We start from the raw sequence: 21180 nt of genomic DNA, 5'->3' as shown, positions 1-21180 counted from the left end.
GCTTTGACAAAAAAAAAAAAAAAACAACAACACATCATCTCTATAAAGCAAAAGGACCGCCACAAAAAAATATCGGTAAAACAACACAGATCAGATACGAAGGTTTGACAGGCAAAAAAATGGTTACATATGGCAGACACTCAACACCAATGCTTTCTGACAGGTCGAATGGGGTCATTATAGGAAACCTGTGTTGCGAGTATATGGAAGCTGCCTCTGCTGACCTACCCTTCTGAAAATGCTTCTGTGCCTGATTGTCATGCTGACTGCCAAGTCAAGTAGGTATTCTTGCTTTACTGTGACATTCTCCACTATTATTAGGCAAGTGCCTTAAAGAGAAGCTCCACCCAAAGTTCCACTTTAAGGTCTGGTCCCCCACCCCCGTGAGGAATTGGCACCTGATTTTGACAGGTACCCGCTTCCACTTCCGCTTTGACCGCCTGGGCGATTGGAAGCAGAAGTTTTTCCAGGGAAAACGACAGGACCATTCACAATGCACAGTGCAACTTGCGCACACACAGTGGTCACCTAGTTGTGAAGCCGCAAACTGTCCCAGCTGGGTGCCCACACTTAAGATGCCGGCACCGGGAAGAGAGGATGGTCGGTAATCACACCGCTGGTTCGTAGGACAGGTAAGTGGCTGTTTTTTCAATGTCAGCAGCTACAGTTTTTGTAGCTATGGACTTATAAAGCTTCGCTTTAAAGTAACAATGCCAGAGAAAACCAGGCAAATCACATGTTCCTAAGGAGCTCGGAAACGGAAGATTCCTTTACACTACAGGTTATCTTTTAAATACACTCTGTTATGGGAACAGAAACAGGTGTAAAGTCCATATACCTACAGCAACCTCACAAATCCTTCTTGTAAGGCAGAATGTCAGGCTGATGAGCAAAGCTTCAGCACCTACTGATTGTGGGAACACCTTCCCAGGCTCCAACATATTCCTATTGGCCAGAGAGTCTGCCCATCATAGTGATCAACTGATGGTCAATGGAAAAGTGTGTTGAAGGGGCATATCTGCGAGTTCTGATACTACTTGGAGATCCAGGGCTTTTACAATAGTCTGGGATTCAGCAGTTAAAGGACAGTAGGTTGCTGTGGCTATGTGCATCACTAGGTGCCTGCACTTTATCCCTGCAGCAGTTTTGTTTTTTGTTCCCCAACACAGAATCTCTATGCTGTGTTGTCCACATCTGACAAACCGGATTACTGTGCAACAATTCTGATTTTTGGTCTTTTCTCTGGTGTATTTAAAGAAATATTTTAGTTCTGCACTAGCAGTGTAAACCCCTGAACTGAATTACTTCTCAACACTTTCTTGTATAAATGATAGATAAAAAGCTATTAGTTTTATGCCTTGTGCTTTGCACCCACTACTGTGATTTGTTTTCAAAGAGTGTTAACTAGCCTTTAGATTTGTGAAGTCTCAGGTTACTGCAGCTGTCAGTTGCTCTCTCCCTCAATCCTTTCTGAGTGACATGAAATCATACCTCACATGTACTACTTCCCATATCCACTGTGCTTTTTATAAATATGATATGCAAGAGATCCTGGCGATGAGAGATGGACGCCCACACAGCGGGAGCAGACGGCAGCATTCATATGTGTGGTATATTGGAATATGCCAATTTTCAACCATGCTAAACATAATCTGACATTTAGCACATATTTAGCAATTAAAGCCCAACTACCATTCCATAGAATGAGAAGATTCAGAACTGTCAAAATGTTCATGCTGTCTATGCCCTAATTAAGGATATTTCTCTCAGACGTCTATTATCTCAATCTACAGTATATGTCATTATAACACAGAGAACAGCAAAGTATTCTATACTGTCATCATATTACAGAGCAAGTACTGGAACCTGGAATATAAAAACCATCTCAAATGCAGTCTAGTATCACAACCAATTCCGGTGTAGGTGTACCCTGCCATTCCAAATTTAAAAAGTTACTTTTTTATGATAAGACTTAGGAAGAGCAAATACTTCAGTCAAGTTTTTATGCTTTTCTGTTAAGAAGATTTCTCCTCACCTCCTGCCCCTGTGTCAGTAGAAAAACAAAAGGACGATGGTGGTCATCATCTGACCCAGAAGAGATAGACAGTAATAGCCTGACATATTCTAACCCTTTCCCATTTCACTACAAAAGAATTTTGTTGCAGTCTTAGTGCCCAGTGATTTTCCATATCTTCTTGTCTATTGAAGAAATAAAAGGCAAATCTCTAATGTGTGAGTGACAAACCACAATAAAAACCTGACAGTGGTTCTCTATCCTTTCTTCACTCTAGCTAGACAAAAAAAAAAATTGGGCCCCCATTTTTCTAGTTAGGCAGTTTATAGCTGGAGGACACTTAACACCACTGCTACTCTACTTGAGAGTGGACCTCCTAAAATATCAGTTTAATGAGTTGCAGATTTTGGGTGTGCTACACACGCCCAACAAAGCTTCATCATTGCACACAGAGCATGACTAGCACATCCAGTCTCTCTGGCCAGCTTTTCGTATCCCCTCCCAGTATTCCATAATTTTCATCTATGTTTAATCATAGCCAGAATTACAATATACTCAGAGAAGTTGGCAGCTCTAACAGTCAAAAAAATAAATCTGACAGTGTTTATAAATACTGCTTCAGACTGTGATTACACAAAGATACAAAATTACATATTGTTACATTTGTATCTTTGTGTTCATTCATCCGTAGATCAAAGAAATGGACCAGATCTAAAAATGTCAGTTAAAGTGTTACTAAACCCAGGACCCTGCATTCACTATATCTGGTCTCTCACAGTACACACAACATGGAAATGCAATTATTGTAGTAAATATAAACTGCTAAGTACCTTTCATCAGCAGTATTTAGCAGTCTTGTGACTTCTATTAACCACATGCCGCACAGCCACTGTAGAAATACGGCGGCAGGGCGGCATGGCTGGGCAAAAGCACGTTTTAAAACGTGTGTTTTGTAAACAGGTAGAGGGCGTACGCGAGGCGTGCCGCCGCCCTACCTGTCCCGCCGATCACAGCCACGGATGCCGATCACAGCCAGCGGTCGTTACCGGTTGTGTCCCGGCGATCGGCGGCAAACGCTGACAGAGAGCACAGCTGCAGTAGCTGTGCTTTCTGTCAGTTCCCTGACAGCTCCAGGACACGCTGATCGGGACAGAAGAGTTTCTCTCTCCCGATCAGCGGTGTTCCCTGCAGTACACACCCCCGCCCCCTAGTAAAACACTCCCCTCACACAGTTAACCCTTTCCCTGAAAAATAAACTTAACCCCTTCCTCCCCAGTGCCATTAGTACAGTGTCAGTGTTTTTTTTTTTGCACTGATCACTGTATTGGTGTCACTGGGGATGTCAGTGACCCCAAGTCAGTACCCCCCAATGTCAGAATGTCCCCCGCAGTCCCACCATAAGTTGCTGATCGACGCCATAAGTCGCTGATCGCCGCCATAAGTCGCTGATCGCCGCCATTATTAGTATAAAAAAAAACCTAAAAATCCCAGTATCTTTCCCACCATTTGTAAACGCTATAACTTTCACGTAAACCAATTAATTTACACATATTGGGGTTTTTTTTTTAGCAAAGACATGTCGCAGAATGCATTTTGGCAGAAATTTATGACCAAATTTGATTTTTACATTTTTTTTGTACTGGACATGTTTTATAGCAAAAAGTCCAAAAATAGTTTTTTATCCTCAAAATTGTCAGCCTTTTTTTTTATACCGCAAAAAATAAAAACCGCACAGGCGATCAAATACCACCAAAAGAAAGCTCAATTTGTGGGAAAAAAAGGATGTAAATTTCATTTATGTACCGTATTGCATGACCGTGCAACTGTCCGTTAAACTAGCGCAGCGCTGTATAGTAAAAAAATGGCGTAAATTGCAGTATCTATACCATAGTTTGTAGACGCTATAACGTTCACAAAAAGCAATCAATATACACTTATTGGGATTTTTTTTTACCAAAAACATGTAGCAGAATGCATTTTGGCCTAAACTTATAATTAACTGAGTTTACTTTATATTTTCTATAGCTGAAAGTAAAAAATATTGTTTTTCTTCAAAATTTTTGGCCTTTTTTTGTTTATAGCGTGAAAAATAAAAAGCGCACAGGTGATCAAATACCACCGAAAGAAAGCTCTATTTGTGTGAAAAAAAGGACGTAAATTTAGTTTGGGTGCAGCATTGCATGACCGCGCAATTATCAGTTGAATTAGTGCAGTGCCGAGTAGCAAAAAGAGGCCTGGTCATTAAGGGGGGTAAATCCTCTGGAGTTCAAGTGGTTAATGTCAGGCCGAGCACTGGTTAAAACTTGTAGGAGAAGTTTTCATTCTGCTCTGACTGTCCTATGAGGCTGTCCCTCTGTCTGGACAGCACCGATTGGCCCTGTGCTGATCACATGCACCCTCCCAAAGAAAAAAAAAATCTTTCCAGCAAGCGACCCCTAGGGCTCTGAACTATAAGCTGATGGATTGGGGACAGAAAAAGAGGAGGATCAGAGAAATCAGGATCAAACAACCTTTTTACACAATGCAACAGATTAACCCCTTAGGCTCCACAGAGTATAACAAGCATTCTTTACTGCATATACAGACCGATTTTACTGTAGTAGGTTTAGTAAAACTTTGAAGCAACTCTTTTCAACAATGAAATGTTCCGCTGTTTAATCCTATATTAACCCTTAGTTTACTTGAGCCAACCCTAATTAATTCCTTAGGCTCCTCTCTTTAAACAATAATATTCTTAATGATTTTTTTTTTGTTTCTTTTTTAATTAACCATTAAAGTGGTTGTAAAGGCTGTAGGTTTTTTTACCTTCATGCGTTCTATGCATGAAGGTAAAAAACCTTCTGTGTGCAGCAGCTCCCCCAGCCCCCTCAATACTTACCTGATCCTTATCATGATCCAGTGATGTGAATGACATCCTTGGCTGCCCTAGGTCTCTGCCTCCTCATTGGCTGAGACAGCAAGAGGGAGCTACTGGCTCCTGCTGCTGTCAATCAGAGCCAGTCAGCCAATGAGGAGAGAGGAGGTGGGGCCAAGCCACGACTCTATGTGTGAAAGGACACAAGGAGCAGCAGGTTCCCCCATAGCAAGCTGCTTGCTGTGGGGGCACCCGACAGACAGGAGGAGCCAGGAGAGCCTGCGGGAGACCCGAGAAAAGGAGAATCCACGCTGTTCTGTGCAAAACCACTGCACTCAGTAGGTTACTATAGACATGTTTGTTATTTTACAAAAAAAAAAAAATTGAACTTTTATAAATCGCTTTAATATTTAAACTTTGTTTTTGTTGTGTTTATTAATATTTTTACATATTGAACATACACAGGGTTGGACAAAAAAATGGAAACACTATATGATTTTCAGGTGTGAAAGGGAAAACATGTTTTGTGTTGACAGCAAAAGTAAAATTTTTGCTTGCGCTGTGTGATGAGACACCTAGCCAACAGGAGAGACGCCTCACTTTCGTCATTCACTGCGCGCGCTGCTAGTAATACAGACTTGTGTCAAAGGTTATGACAGCATATACAGTTTCTGACAAAACATCATCTGATAAGCATAAGAGCAGTCAACATGGTCAACTGATGGAGAGACAAAATGTGGGAATCTTCCTTCTGAAATAGGAAAATAACTGCTGCAATAGTGACTCCAGAGCTCAATCCTAGTCCCATGAAGACTGAGAATGAGATCTGCAGTCACTTTTGCAGCAACAGTTCTCTTATTCCAGGTCACAATCCCACGCAATGTCCTTTAGTCTCTTTTTGTCAGCTGACCATATCGACCGCGCTTATGCTCATCAGTGTTGTCCCAAAAACTGTATATGCCATCATATCCTTTAATAATGCACGGCAAATAAATAGGCAACTTTGATCACAGAGGCACGAGCTAAGGGGGCACCAACAATTTGCCCTCATGAAATGGGTTGTCAAACCTGCAAATCATGTAACGTCTCTATTTTTTTGTCCAACCCCTGTATTTACACATTTCCCATTTAAAAAGTGCAAAATTTAAAATAAAAATTAAAAAAACGTTTCATTTTTACATTTTGCAATACTTTGTACCAAAATCATAATTTTAGTGTCATTTTAAACAGGACAAATTACAGAACAAAATGCACGCTTTTTATGTGCAGTAACACTTATTTTAAAACCAACATTGCTCAAAAATAATAATAAAAAAAAGTAAATTTTGTTTAGATTTGCTGCGTTTTATTGTCAAGGGATTAAGGAAAAAAAAATCATTGTTGCAAGACAATATCATGAAAAGAAAGCTGTACTTGTTTGTCCTTAAACACAATATATGTATTACCTTGTTATCTTTAGTAATGACCAGGGTGGATAAAAATTGATTTTTTTTTTTTTTTTTTAATTTAAAAGATCTGATTTTTTTTTAAATTTCAATCAGATTTTTTTTCTTTAAATCTGATTTTTTGTATTTTTATCAAATTTATTTTAATAAAATGCTTTTGAAGTAAAAATCTTTCTAAAGATAGTTTTCTATTTAAGATACGTTAACCACTTCCGGTCCGGACACTTTCACCCCGTTCCTGTCCAGGCCAATTTTCAGCTTTCAGCATTATCACACTTTGAATGACAATTGCGCGGTCATGCAACACTGTACCTATATGAATTTTTTAGCATTTTTTGAGACAGATAAACCTTTATTTTAGTGGTATTTATTCACCCCTGGGATTTAATATTTCATCATAAATCTTGGCCAAAATTTATTCCGTTATCTTTTTAGTAAAAACAAATGAACACAAATTAGTTTATAACCAAAAATTATAATTTTTTTTAAAAAATGTATTATATTTTTTATATTATTTGTTTTTTTTGTTTTTTTTTTCACATACTGTCACCCTAGTAGTACAGTGTCACCATGGTGACACTGTACTAATTGTGGGGTGTGATGAAGATTTTTTTTTTTTTTTTACACTGATTGCTTTTACACCCATAAAGGCTATAAAAGCAATCTATTCTCCTTCTCTCTGGATGCATTCTTACAGCCATTAAGAACTACTGAGTGAGCTGTGCTTGGTCACAGCTTGTCACATGGTACAAGACTGCTGTGAATAGCCTTGTACCATGTGACCTCGGTGATCATTCACAGATTTCACACGTAGTAAGCAATGATGTCACAAGTGACATCTTGCTTACTACTCTGCATATGATCACTGATTGGCCAATCAGTGATCATATGATCGGGACCTCACACAGAGGTCCCATCTGACGACTGGTGTTCCACTGTGTCCGGAGCACACAGCGGGCACCGGATCGCGGTGCTGTGTGCTCCGAGGGAGCGCGCACAACTAGAAAATGCGGGTGCCGTTTATGAACGGCAACCCGCCCCTAGAGTGACACCGTCCTGCCGTTTAAAAACAGTAGGCGGATGGCAAGTGGTTAATAATCTTGTTTATTCAGCATGAAATGGAACTTAGCTATGTAACATGAGGCTGTATATTCTGCAATATTTACATTCTTGGTTAAACTCATTCAATGAATCCAAGCTCTGCAAGCTAAGATAACATGCACTGCATTGATGCATTCACACAATTTCACATTAACCAGGAGAAAAAACATGAAATAAAAGAATTTGAATAGTTCACCAACTATGTGTGATTAACCTAAAATCGGTTCTGATATCACTGTTTTACTAACCTGACAGCTTATTATTTTAAAAAGGAAATCTTCATTTGGTTCGCAAATATTAAAGATTTTAACTACCAGCAAGAATGAGTTCTATTCCTTACATTTAAAGAGCATCTGTCATTTTGTGGGCATCCACTAGCCTACTGCCGCCACGTCCCTCACCTTCTGGTGTCACTGAAGCATCCCCAGCCGTCCCATTAAAGTGAATGGGACTGTTGGTGAGTCAACGGCGGGTCAGAGGAGGAGCAGCTGCGGGACATATCGTAGATGGCAGTTGCTCTTATGATTATTATGCTATAAATCGAGACTTTTTACTAGTGATTTAAATCAAATCCACCCTGGTAATGACAAAGGTATTGCTTAATAAACGAGTCCATTGCAGAATTGTAAAAATTGCTCTGATCCAAAGCGGGTGAACAAGAGAGAGGGACAGGCAAAGTGGTTAAGCATGCTGCACAGTCCTCAAACAGGTGAAAGCTGAAGATTAGCAGGCATCTCGTGTTGTATTCATGGGGTTAAAAAAAAAGGAGCAACGTTTATCAGATGATAGCTCCAATGAAAGCATTATTGAAAGGAAAAAAATGTCTCTCTCAGATTTGATAATGATTACTTTGATGTTCTTCAGCATTTCTAAACAATGATCTGAGCACAGATAAAATAAAATGTGAATTTCTAAAAAAAAGTACTTGCGCTGCAAAACAAAGAATTGCAGCGCATGCAGAGAGTGAATGGGGAAGATGAAATCATTGAGTTTACCTACAATATAGCCTAACACTAGTCACACTTTGTGTCCCTGTTAGAGAGATTTCCAATCACTTCCTCCTCAGACAGTAAATTAGTAAATATCCCCAGGCAGCAAAAAAAAAAAAAAAATCTGGAAGAGGCTTAAATAACTTTTTAGCTCTATCCAAAGAAAATAACATTTTGGCGAGATGGACTTTCATTTTTAACTTGTATTACAATTTTCTGCAATTCTTAATTCAAAAATTGAATAGGGTATGCAACACAAATGATGCAAAACAAGACTAAAATAACAGTTATTGAAATAAAAGTATCTCAAAATAGCCAAACCTGACCATAAACCCACAAACACTGCAGTGTGATACTAAAATGGTATTAAATAGTGCTGCACCGAAATTAAAATTCTGGTACCAAAAACCACAATTCAAAATGCACTTGGCCGAAAGCCAAAACCGAAATGCGCAGTTTTTAAAAATTAATATTTTTTTTTTTGAAAAAAATACACGGATTAAAAAATAAATAAAATAAAAATTATATATATATATATATATATATATATATATATATATATATATATATATATATATATATATAGGATGTTATGGCGAGTAAATAGATACCCAACATGTCACACTTTAAAATTGTGCACGCTTGTGGAATGGCGTGAAACTGTGGTACTTAAAAATCTCCATGGGTGATGCTTTAAAAAGTTCTACAGGTTAGCAATGTAAAGTTACAGAGGAGGTCTAGTGCGAGAATTATTGCTCTTGCTCTGACGTTCGTAGCGATACCTCACGTGTGTGGTTTGAACACCGTTTACATATGTGGGCATGGCCTACGTATGCGTTCACCACTACGTGTGAGCACACAGGCACGGGGGTACGTTAAACTTTTTTTATTATTTATTTTTGCACTGTCCCTTTAAAAAAAATTGTAATCACTTTTATTACTATCACAAGGAATGCATGCATCCCCTGTGATAGAAATAATTAGTGACAGGTCCTCTTTATGGAGAGATAAGAGGTCATTAAGACCCCACATCTCTCCTCTGCAATGTAAAGCATTGGATCAAAAAGAAAGCATTTAACTAGTGCTTTAGAAAAAAAAAAATGGGCAGAAAGGGAAGTGACATTGCTCCAGTCCTCCAAGGGCATAGAGATGAGTGGTGGCCATCTTTCCTTCACTCATCTCTATGCCCAGAGCCGGGATTGATGGTTTCTCAGGTAAGGCTGAGAACTACCAGGTGACAATGGCGGGGTTTTTTCGGCACCTGTATCAGTGCTTTTTTTCATTTCGGCCAATGGCCGAAAGGGGTGTTTTTGGCTACCGAAAATTCGGTGCATCCCTAGTATTAAAACCAAAAATGTAACATATAGCAGCTTAACAATCCTTAGAAGTGGTGGCTTCATTAGCTTTCCTTTCTTAGGCTTTCTTCTCTCTGTTGTCACCTGCCGATATGGCCAGTAACAAATAGAAGCCAAACACCAGCTCACACTTTATAAGTGGATACACTGCATGAGGTTTTGTTCCATTTTGGCTTAAGGTTTTAAATAAATCAAATAATCATCCTTGTAAGCACCACTGTCAGTGGTAATTGATTTGTTTCAACCCTCTTAAAGCGGAACTCCACCCAAAAGGGGAAGTTCTGCTTTAAGACATCCTACCCCTTCCTCTGCCTAACTTTGCATGCAATTTTGGAGGGGGGGTACCTAGTTTTGGCAGGTACCCAGTCCCACTTTGGTTCGTAACGCCTAAGCCATCCAAGCTGAAGTTCTCCTTCCCCCCTCCCTCCCCACAGTCTTCTGGAACATGTCACAGGTTCTAGAAGACTGCAGGACCATGAACAAAGCGCAGCATGGCTCATGCATGCCCGGTGGGCAGCTGGCTGTGAAGCTGAAAGCCACACGCCTGGCTGCCGGAGGCAGGAACCCAGACACTAGTGAAGAATTAGCCCGGGTCGGGATGGAGCTGGATCCCTGAACAGGTAAATGTCCATTTATTAAAAGTTAGCAGCTACAGGATTTGTAGCTAATTTTAATTTTTTTTGTTTTGTTTTACAGACTGAACCTCCTCTTTAACTGATACAGGACAGCAGTTGAAGAAAGTGTTTGAGGTTACTGGCAATAAAGAACACAACACTTGTTACTAAATAAGAAGATTTATATACTTTATTGTCCGCTGAAGAACAGAGGAATTTAGTAATTAGACATTTGGGTTATACTGCTTTTGGTCAGGAGGTTGGGAAACTGACAAACAAAAAATGTCAAGCTAGCCCCTGTAGAGCTCCACCTCCAATCATCATGCCTCACTTTTCTGCTAGTTCCCTCGGAGGTTGGATGACTTTTTTCAACTCTGCTGAAATAAAGTCTAACTAGATTTCTTAGTGTTATGTTTAGATTTTTTTTTTCTTCAATGAAGATATTTTAGACAATTACAGATATTTTGTTTTCTTCGGAGACTTCAATCAAGACTTCAAAAAGCATAGCTTGAGCTAGTCTGTACATGGTAGCTATCCAGATTGGCTTATAGTCAGCAATAGCTTTGGAGGCTGTATACAGACCCCACTGGAATAGAAGATTGCAAGGCTAGTCTAGAATGTTCCATTCACATTCTGCATTATGGTGCTTTCCAGACTATTGTATACTATGTTAGCCGCAAAGTGCTCCCCAAGTCCAGATCCACAGGGCAGCCTCTAGTGTAATCCAGTCTCTGAAGTCCCATGTAGTAAGTAGCTCACTTGAAAATAAAAAATTGTGCTAAAGGGTAAAATCCCTAAACCAGCAGCTGGCACACATTAAGTAGGCCTCTGGACATGAAATGGCTGACCTTCAGACACTGGGCTACGCATTGTGACTCTTTTCCAGACTATTATGTACTATGTTTGTTATCTGCAGAGTGCTTTCCGAGTGTAGAAGCCATTGATACAGGCCCTGGTGTTACTCAGTCGCTAAAGACTCAGTGAGCAAAGCCAGGTTGGGCTGAACACAGGGAGCCATCTCATGGTCGGTACTGTTGGGTCTTATTTTTCAAATTCCCCCCACAGCCAATTTTAGAGAAGCAATGGTTGAAACTGAGGGAGCTAAGCACAGAGCTGAGCACTAACATGACATTCTAGATGGAGTGTTGTGCACACTCCTCAACCTAAAAGACATCCTTCTGTTTAATATGGTTCTGAAAATGCTTCATGAATCAAGCAGTCTCCAGTCTCATTACACTGGCCACCTTCAGTGACTTGTTCCCGTTCAGCCACCTACAACCATCTTTAGCATCAGCTGTTTCAGATCGAGTATGGAAGGCCTTGCTTCACTTGAGCCTAGAGGCTTTTCTACTACACCGTGCAACATGTCTTTTTAAAAAAGACACACAGAGGGCAGTCCCACGGCAACAATTGACCCGAACCCACACTCATCCATGGATTCTAAAGGGCAATTTCTCAGTATCACAGGAAGGAACCAACATCCGTACCCTAGAATCTGTGACTCCTTTTACTATAGATCCATCCCAGGGGCGGACTAACCATTTGGAAACTCGGGCACTGCCCGAGGGCCCGGGGTCAGTAGGGGGCCCCATGAGATGCCCCTGGTACCTTTTTCATAGGGTTTTTTGAGTTTGGGCAAGGACACAGGGGCCCCATGTACCCCTATTGCCCGAGGGCCCCATGAGTTGTCAGTCCGCCCCTGGTTCATCCTTTTCGGACAGGGATGTTCAATTCCTATCGCCCAAGACATGCAGTTCCAGGCGCTGGGCAGGTAGGGTTTTTTTGCCTTTAGCCCTGTTGCGGGCTCACCTGTCCGGAAGAAGCAATTGGGCTGCAGTGGTGCCACCCGATTGCTTCCACACAGCCTACAATGTCAGCCTCTCCGCTGCTATATGTTCTGGGCTCTGCTTGCCAATCTGCAGGCCGGAGACTGGTTCGGTGGGTGCGGCAGGATGTGATATAGGGGAGGGAGGAAAAGAGCAGACACATCCACTCCCCTCCAGATCCGGAAGTGATGTGACGTCAAAAAAAGAATTCTAAAAAAAAAAAAAGAATTCTAACCTGCCTGTAAATTACTTATTTTACACTAGCAACAAACTGAGGGGTGGGCAACAACATAGCAAACAGAACTGCCAGCAGGCTCACAAGAAAACAAATGTTAAGGAACCCAAAACAAAACAGTCCATTAACAACTTTAATCACAGTGCGAGCAAAGTACGCATCAGCTGCCTGGTAGAACTTGAACATATGAACAGAGGACCAGGTGCTGCCATGCAAATCTGGGAACCAAAAGCTTGATGCTGAAAAGTCTATGAGACACCAACAGCCCTGTTGGTATGAGCTTTGATAGGAAAATAAAATTCTGTCCCTAAGTGCATAGGCCCTGGATATAGGTTGCCTCATACAACAAGCAATGGTGGAGCAGGAAGCAGGATGTCTTTATGAAAGCTCACAGGTGGGACAAAGAGGGACTCAGTCTAGATAATAGAGGCTGTGCCTGCCAGGTAAACCCTGATAGTCCTGTCCACATCAAGGCAATGTAAGGCAATTTCCTTGCCATTGGCAAATACATTTTTCGCTCCTATATAAACAACCTCCAAAAACCTAACAGGTATGAATCTCACCAAAGTTATTGGCAAAGAATGTATTACTTTTTATTTATAGATTATAGTATGTTTGATTACATTTTTTTCTCTTTTTGAACATTTTCTTCTTTTATTGATTACAATAGGTATGTTGTAATATTATAAATTGCCATTAGGGGGAGTCAAGGTAGAGATACACACAGGACTGGATGATAGGATTTGGTATAATAATGGCCAAACCCACAAGACTACCGATGGCCCCTAGAAAGCCTACAATATATATTACCTTCCCAAGATATACAAGAATACGACATGCCCCCCAGGAAGAAAAATAGTCAGCAGGATAAATTCTCTGTCATCTAGACTAGGGGAATATATTTATGTTTACTAGCAACCACTGAAGTAAAAAAACTTGATCATTTTTGAAGGTTAGTAGATACCATATTGTATTGCTTACAGAGATACTTTAGGAAGAGAATTACATCTTTGCTACAATTTATGTAAATTCAATATAAACAAATAAAATATAGCTCTAAAGCAGAGGAGTTAATGTTAAAGAACCAGTCAAGAATGGAAGATAAACAAATGCAATGTTTGGGGCAATGTTTATTTTGCCATTAAAAGGATGAATTGGCATAAAGAGCACTTTTATTTACCAGGAAAAGGTGTTGCCATAGGGGTTCAGTATGTCCCAATTATGGCTAATTTATGTCAAAATGGAAAGGAGATAATATTAACATGGATCGGCCCAAAATATTTTATATTGGAAAAGATTTATTGATATTTTCAATATATGGAGGAACATACCAAAGTCTATGGAAATGTTCTTTCAGTATGTAAATGATTGTGGTATTGCACAGAGCGGCCCCAAACCCCCTCTTCTGGTATCCCCTGTAGGTGCTTCTGTTCCTCATCTGTATGCACCACCGCAGCAAGCTCCTTGCTATGGGGGAGCATGTGCAGGCTCGCCCCCGAGCCAAGCTTTGTACATTCGTAGAAACAGAGCGAGGCTCAACCCCACTCAATCTGATTGAGAGCAAAAGGAGCCAATGGCTCCCACTGCTGTCTCTCTGTCCTATGAGGAGAAATACACAGCAGCTGCAGCAAGGCACAGCGCTGGATCGAGAAAGGCCTCTGGTAAGTATGGTTTTGGGGTTGGGGGGAATACGAATGTGGCCTTCCCTGCATTAAGGTGAAAAAAACAAATCTAACCTTTACAACCACATTAACACAACCTGAGCTTGCCTGTCTTGAGTAAAGACATGCCTGTTCTTGTGGTAAATTAAAGTTTGAAAAGATCATTAAGGAATAGTGTCGATATAGATGAAGATTCACTTGAACAGTTTTTTAAGGAACATTAAAGAGGAAGAATTTCATTATACTTTGTATTATCTCGGATACTTTTTTTTTATTATTCTTGGTGTGTTACATGGACACTATTTTTGTTAGCATCAGGGGCGGACTGACAACTCATGGGTCCCCCGGGCAATAGGGGATCATGGGGCCCGTGTCCTCGCCCACACTCAAATCACACCCAAAAAAGCCTATGAAAGGTACCAGGGACATCTCATGGGGCCCCCTACTGACCCCGGGCCCTCGGGCAGTGCCCGAGTTCCCCAATGGTCAGTCCGCCCCTGGTTAGCATTAAACTTTTTATACTTTTTTTTTTTGCACATAAACATATTATTTTGGATTCTATGATGTGGTTTCAGAATGATGACATAGCTTTCTATAAGGGAACCTTTTACTCCATATTTTGTTTCAAGCTGTGTTGTGTTCTATATCTGATGGAATATATGCAAGTGCTTACAAATATATGAGAACACTATGTTGATCATTTGACAACTACAGTGGCAAGTAAAAGTATGCAAATGAATTGGTTTGCTGCAGTAATTTGCCATAAAATATGATCTGCTCCTCATCTAAGTCCTAACAATATAAAAACACAATGTTCTTAAGCAGATAGCACACAAACAATTCCAATTTCTTCGGTCTTTATTGAACATACCCATTAAACATTTAGTGTTGGTTCACATATATGCAAATTGGATGCAGTTTGAACTGCATCCAATCCACATGACATGTGAAAAAACATTGCATCCTATGGTACTTGTTCACATATGTCTGGTGCACTGGCGGTTCAGATTCAGTGTGGTTTGAAAAAGAGTCCTGTCCAATTTCTGAGCAGTGCAGTCAAGTTCAGGTGTGGATTACAGGCTAGTGACTAAACCGGAACCATTTCTAAACCGCATGTGTGTGAACAGGATAATCCTTACAGCTAATCCTGTCCTAAACCAGATGTAAACCTGACATGAACTGCTGAACAACTACTGCATCACTTAGCTGTGAAAAGTGCTAAAGGTATAAGTAAGTGAATCCATAGACTATTTACTTCAGCTAATTGGGTTCAATAATTTGCACACCTGAAGTCCAATTAATGAAATGAGTTTGGAAGTTTGGTTTACAGCTACCTTGACTGAAAAAAAAAAAAAAACACTCAAACATTTTAAGATTTATGTTCATAAGAAGCATCAGCTGATGTGAACCATCCCTTGCAAAAAGGAGCTCTCTGAAGACATACAATCAAGAATAATTGCATAATCTGCATAAGGCTGGGAAGGGATACAAAGCAATCACAAAGTGTTTAGGTATCCATCAGTCAACAGACAAATTGTCTAAAAATGGAGACAGTTTAGTTCTGTGGCAACTCTTCCTAGAAGTGTGCTCCCAGCCAACATGACTCAACAGGCACAACGTAGAATCCTCAGTGAGATAAAGAAGAACCCACAAGTAAAAACTAAAGCTTGAAAATATCACTGGAACTGGCAATCATCTCTGTTCATGAGTCTTCCATCTGTCCATCTTTGAACAGGCACGGTGTTCATGGCAGAACACCTGCTGCGCACCTGAAATTTGCCGAAGAGCACGTTGGCACACAACACTAATGGGAAAATATTTTGTGGAATGAGTGGACTGATAAACCAAAAATTGAACTACCATTTTAGGTGAAGCATGTCACAAGAAAACTGGAGGATGTTCAGCAGATAATTGTCTATTTCACACTTTGATATATTTAAAAGTGGGACATATACAGTTTGCATTAGAGCACCACATCTATTTATGTACATGAAGTTGAGACTACTAGAGGTCAAGGCTTTACCCAATATTATTTATTTATTTCAGGTTCGTATATCGCGCCGTCAATTTACGCAGCACTTTACACATATATATTGAACATTCAGATCAGTCCCTAACCCTCAAGGGGCGTACAATCTAAGGTCCCTAACTTACATTCATACATAAACATATTAGGGCCAATTTAGACAGGAACCAATTAACCTACCATCATGTCTTTGGCGTGTGGGAGGAAACCGGAGTAGGCACAGGGAGAACATGCAAACTCGCACAGGCACAGGGAGAACATGCAAACTCCAGGCAGGTGGTGCTGTGGCTGGGATTCAAACCAACAACCCTAGGCGGAAGTGCTAACAATTTAGCCACTGTGCTGCCCAATACTGTCAGCATAGACTGGAAAGGGTCTTCAAGGGCCAAAAACTATGGCCCTGGACCTGTGTAGCACCCTACAGCTAGCTACACACACTGCACTTCGGACCAAGGTGACAACCTAATGCAGGACCCCATTAAGTTTCGTCAGGTACAGTCCCCAAGGTACACCCCAAGGGTAACAGATTTGGAAACTGCTATTTACCTGAATGCAATAAGTGGTCAGATCTTTATTAAAGCTTCTGGAAAAAATGAATGGTTTAAATGAAAAATATTTCTTCACAGTACAGTTTCATCACCTGAGGACACTAGCAAAAAAAAAATGTATCATGAGTGGGCGAGGTTAAATTAATACTCTCTAGGGGCTGCCCTTGAAAGTTCTTTTTAAATGTCTAATCACCTGATGGTAGACCGCCGGTATAATGGCCGAACAGGAAAGTTTAAGATTTAATTGTGAAGAAAAGGTAAGCATTTAGATGACCAGATCAACCACCAAAAGATGGAATCAAAATTGAAATGGTTAAATCCGGGAGAACAAATCTGCTCACGTTCGACAAAATTGCCATTGTATTTCCGTTTTCATCCATTTTTCAATAAACTTTATTGAGGCCATTAATTTATTGCCCGATTCGATCGACTGAATTCAGGCAATAAATTGAACATGCGAGTAGTATATTGCTTGGTTTTAGGCAACCACTGGATCATACGCTCAATTTATTGTTGATAAATGGTTGAAAAACCATTATTCATTACAGAACAATCCAATAACACTGATGTGATCTGTTTAACAGATAGAAAACAAAAAAATATATGAAAAGTGTCTTAAATCCTTTGGCAAGAACGTGTCCTATAAATTCTGGTAATCCAAGGGCTACAACAGGATAGGATATCACCATGCAAACCAACCCTGTGCACAAACCATAGAAGGTGCTCCAGGAACTGAGCTGTAGCACACCCATGGAACATGATTTAATATGAAAGTGCCCCATGTTCTAATTTCTTCTTCATACCAAAAAGGCAATATCATTTTTCAAACTTACTTTATGGACCGCTGCATCTTCAAATTGTAACAACGAATAAAAGTTTGAATCCAAAGATCCCTGTTACCAAAACAAAAAACAATGTTACTTCATTTATATGTAACACAGCACTACAACACAGTGCACAAGACAAGGTTGTCATATCATTCACCTATTGATAATGTACTTTCTAATATATTCATTCTCAAGGTTTGCTACATTTGACATCCAGATGAAGGACAATAAAACCCATGGAAGAAGAAACCCTGGAACTGTAAAATAAATGCTGGCATTTGCTCTACCATTTGGAACCCATCAAATAGTAGAGCAAATACGGGTAGTGAATATGAACTGTCTTTATATCATTAAGAACATGCTTACTCTTTTTAAATGAAACCTGTAGAGAAAAATATGTAGATGGTCATCGTTGATCTAACCTTCCAAAAACAGAATATGCCTAACGCCATGCTTATCCACTGTGGTACCCCTTATCCCTAAGGCAGTGTTGAAGGACATCCAGGTGGCTTGGTGGGATGGCATATCAACTCAGGGTAGAATTCTTGAATTTTTAGGAGTGAAATAATCTGGGCACCAGTCACTTTAGGATGTTAAACAGTTTTCCTAGGCACCATGAACTCAAGGAGAGAGGGGATAAGGAGCTTGACACCCAAAAGCGACCATAAAACGCAGTCTCCTGACTCTCTTTATAGTCAATACATGCAACCAAGATTCTGTATTCCCTAACCACTTGCCTACTGCGCACTCTTAACCCCTTCCTGCCCTGGCCAATTTTCAGCTTTCAGCACTGTTGCACTTTGAATGACAATTGTGCGGTCATGCAACATTGTACCCGTATCAAATTTTTATCATTTTTTTCACACAAATAGAGCTTTGTTATGGTGGTATTTAATCGCCACTGTTTTTTTTTTTTTTAGAACTATAAACAAAAAAAGAGCAAAAAAATGTGAAAAGAAGAAAGCTTTTCTTTGTTTCTATTATAAAATTTCATGCCCCGTCGTTGGGGTCAGTGGGAGGAACAGTGCCCCGTACTTGGCTGCTGTGTTCACTGAGTGGCCCACCGCAACCAAACATAGCGGATTATGGTTCCCGATCACAATGTCAACAATGCTGTTATGAATGTATTTCATTCCTAACAGCTGTAATTCCTATAGTGATTGGGCAATCACAACACCCTGTACCATGTGATAGCTGTGGGCCAATGACAGCATCGAGTAAGCACAGCTGTTATGAATTATGAAAACATCATTCATGACAGTTCAAACAATTGTTGTTTCAGAGATCATTACTATAACAGCATTCACAGTGTAAAAAAATGACAATATGAAAAAAAAAAAAAAAAGGTAAAAAAAAGAAATATGTGAAAAAATGTTTTTTTTCTTAAAAAAAAAATCACAATTTTTTTCATTTATTTTGCATACTGTTACCAGTCAGTATCCAAGACCACCGCCACACAGTCATATGACGACGCTGGTAAGCTGATCACGTGATATGGTAAGCAGCCTTTTACCACGTGATCAGCTGTGTCTAATGACACAGCAGATCACCAGATAAATACAGTTGCCAGTTATCGGCTACACTTTCCTCACGCTGTCACAGTGTTAGGAAAGTACTGCCGAGAACCGGCAATTGTCAGAGAAGTGATCAGTGCCCAGCAGTGCCGCCCACACGTGCCACCCACCTGTGCCCAGTAGTGCTTAGCAGTGCTGCCCATCAGTGCAGCCTCATCAACGCACATCAGTGAAGGAGAAAAATTACCTGTTTGAACAATTTTATAATAGAAACAAAGAAAAACTTTTTTTTTTCAAATGTTTTGCTCTTTTTTTTGTTTATAGCACAAAAACTAAAACACTCAGTGGCAAATAAATACCACCAAAGGAAAACTCTATTTGTATGAAAAAAATGAAAAATATTTCATACGAGTACAATCTTGCATGACCATGCAATTGTCATTCAAAGTGTGACAGCGCTGAAAGCTGAAAATTGGCCTGGGGACGAAGGGGGTGATAGTGCCCAGTAGGCCAGTGATTAAAGTAGCACAGTGCTGAACAGCAAACAATGGCCTGGTCATGAAAGGGGGCAAAACCCTCTGGAGGTCAAGCAGTTAAAGCCTACGCACTGGTGTGCTGCGTACAAGCTGTGCACAGAACACACAACACCCCACCTGAGCGCAGGGTCATAGGGTGACCAGGGAACTCACTTTCAGCTCAATGGGGATGGTGTGAACCACACAGAACATGGAGTGAAAAGAACTGACGCAACCGTGCATTGCAACCAATCAGCTTCTAGTTTTCATTTTCAAAACTTAGCTGTGGAAGTTGAAGACAAAAGCTGATTGGTTACTATACGCAGCTGCTCTACGTTCAGTAATTTCCCCTGAAGTGTGTATGGATAGGAGCTGAACTGTGCTTTACAGGGTGTACTGCCCCCTCCTTAGTCCTATGTCAGTGTACTGTCCCCTCCATACTGCCCTGTCATCAGTGTACTGTCCCCTCCATAGTCCTAATCAGTGTACTGTCCCCTCCATAGTCCTAATCAGTGTACTGTCCCCTCCATAGTCCTAATCAGTGTACTGCCCCCTCCATACTGCCCTGTGATCAGTGTACTGCCCCCTCCATAGTCCCATGTCAGTGTACTGCCCCCTCCATACTGCCCTGTCATCAGTGTACTGCCCCCTCCATACTGCCCTGTCATCAGTGTACTGCCCCCTCCATACTGCCCTGTCATCAGTGTACTGCCCCCTCCATACTGCCCTGTCATCAGTGTACTGTCCCCTCCATACTGCCCTGTCATCAGTGTACTGCCCCCTCCATACTGCCCTGTCATCAGTGTACTGCCCCCTCCATACTGCCCTGTCATCAGTGTACTGCCCCCTCCATACTGCCCTGTCATCAGTGTACTGTCCCCTCCATACTGCCCTGTGATCAGTGTACTGTCCCCTCCATACTGCCCTGTGATCAGTGTACTGCCCCCTCCATACTGCCCTGTGATCAGTGTACTGCCCCCTCCATACTGCCCTGTGATCAGTGTACTGCCCCCTCCATACTGCCCTGTCATCAGTGTACTGCCCCCTCCATACAGCCCTGTCATTAGTGTCCGAACTGACTGACAGACACTGTTCCAGGAAGGGAGACCTAGAAGGGAGATCTGGAAGGAGGCCGCACACTTCCACAACAAACCAGGCCAGAAGCCCGGCACCCCGATATCAGGAGGGCCCCCCGATCCCCGCACTCACCTCCCGCCAGCCTCTCTCACAACCTCGCTATTTTTTCGCGCGAAAAGTGGATACAGAGCGGACGCTCCCGCCCCCCGCGCCTGTCACCCGTACCACGTGACCACAGCCGGGTGACGGGCCGGTTGTCGGAAAGCACAGCACTCCGACTGCCTTGTCTTCTCCCTGCATTTACATTCTATGTATGATCTGTGCAGTGGTGGAGTGCTGTGTACACAGTCTGCTGAACTACGCGTTCAATAATTGTTATGGTTACCTCATTCCTGGGAATGTCTCGGAAATGTGCCACTATAATAATAATACACACACCGTGCTGGGCCCAGTTCACATGTACAAACATTCCTCTTCATCAATGTCAGACCCACATTCTATGGATCATTTCTCCTCATCATCATCATTGCATCCTATTGTCCTCATCATTGATAAACCCGCATTCCAGGTTCTAACCCA

At 41.1% G+C, this 21180-nt stretch overlaps 1 protein-coding gene across 1 annotated transcript in view; it reads right to left on the bottom strand.

Annotated features, from left to right (window-relative positions):
- LIG1 (DNA ligase 1) overlaps positions 1 to 20887 on the bottom strand; it is a 136243-nt gene extending 115356 nt beyond the window's left edge. Inside the window, exons 1-2 of the mRNA XM_089678536.1 lie at positions 20734 to 20887; positions 17502 to 17561 (exon numbers count right to left, since the gene is read on the bottom strand). Coding sequence (XP_089534662.1) covers positions 17502 to 17518 — 17 coding nt within the window. The 5' untranslated portion in view covers positions 17519 to 17561; positions 20734 to 20887. The remainder of the gene's footprint in view (positions 1 to 17501; positions 17562 to 20733) is intronic.
- Positions 20888 to 21180: the final 293 nt, after the last annotated feature.

The sequence above is a fragment of the Staurois parvus genome, unplaced genomic scaffold, assembly GCF_062004578.1.
Source record: "Staurois parvus isolate SC_StPar_1 unplaced genomic scaffold, SC_StPar_1.0 ptg000207l, whole genome shotgun sequence".
NCBI classification, from domain to species: Eukaryota; Metazoa; Chordata; class Amphibia; order Anura; family Ranidae; genus Staurois; species Staurois parvus.
This window is presented reverse-complemented; position numbering and strand designations above follow the sequence as displayed.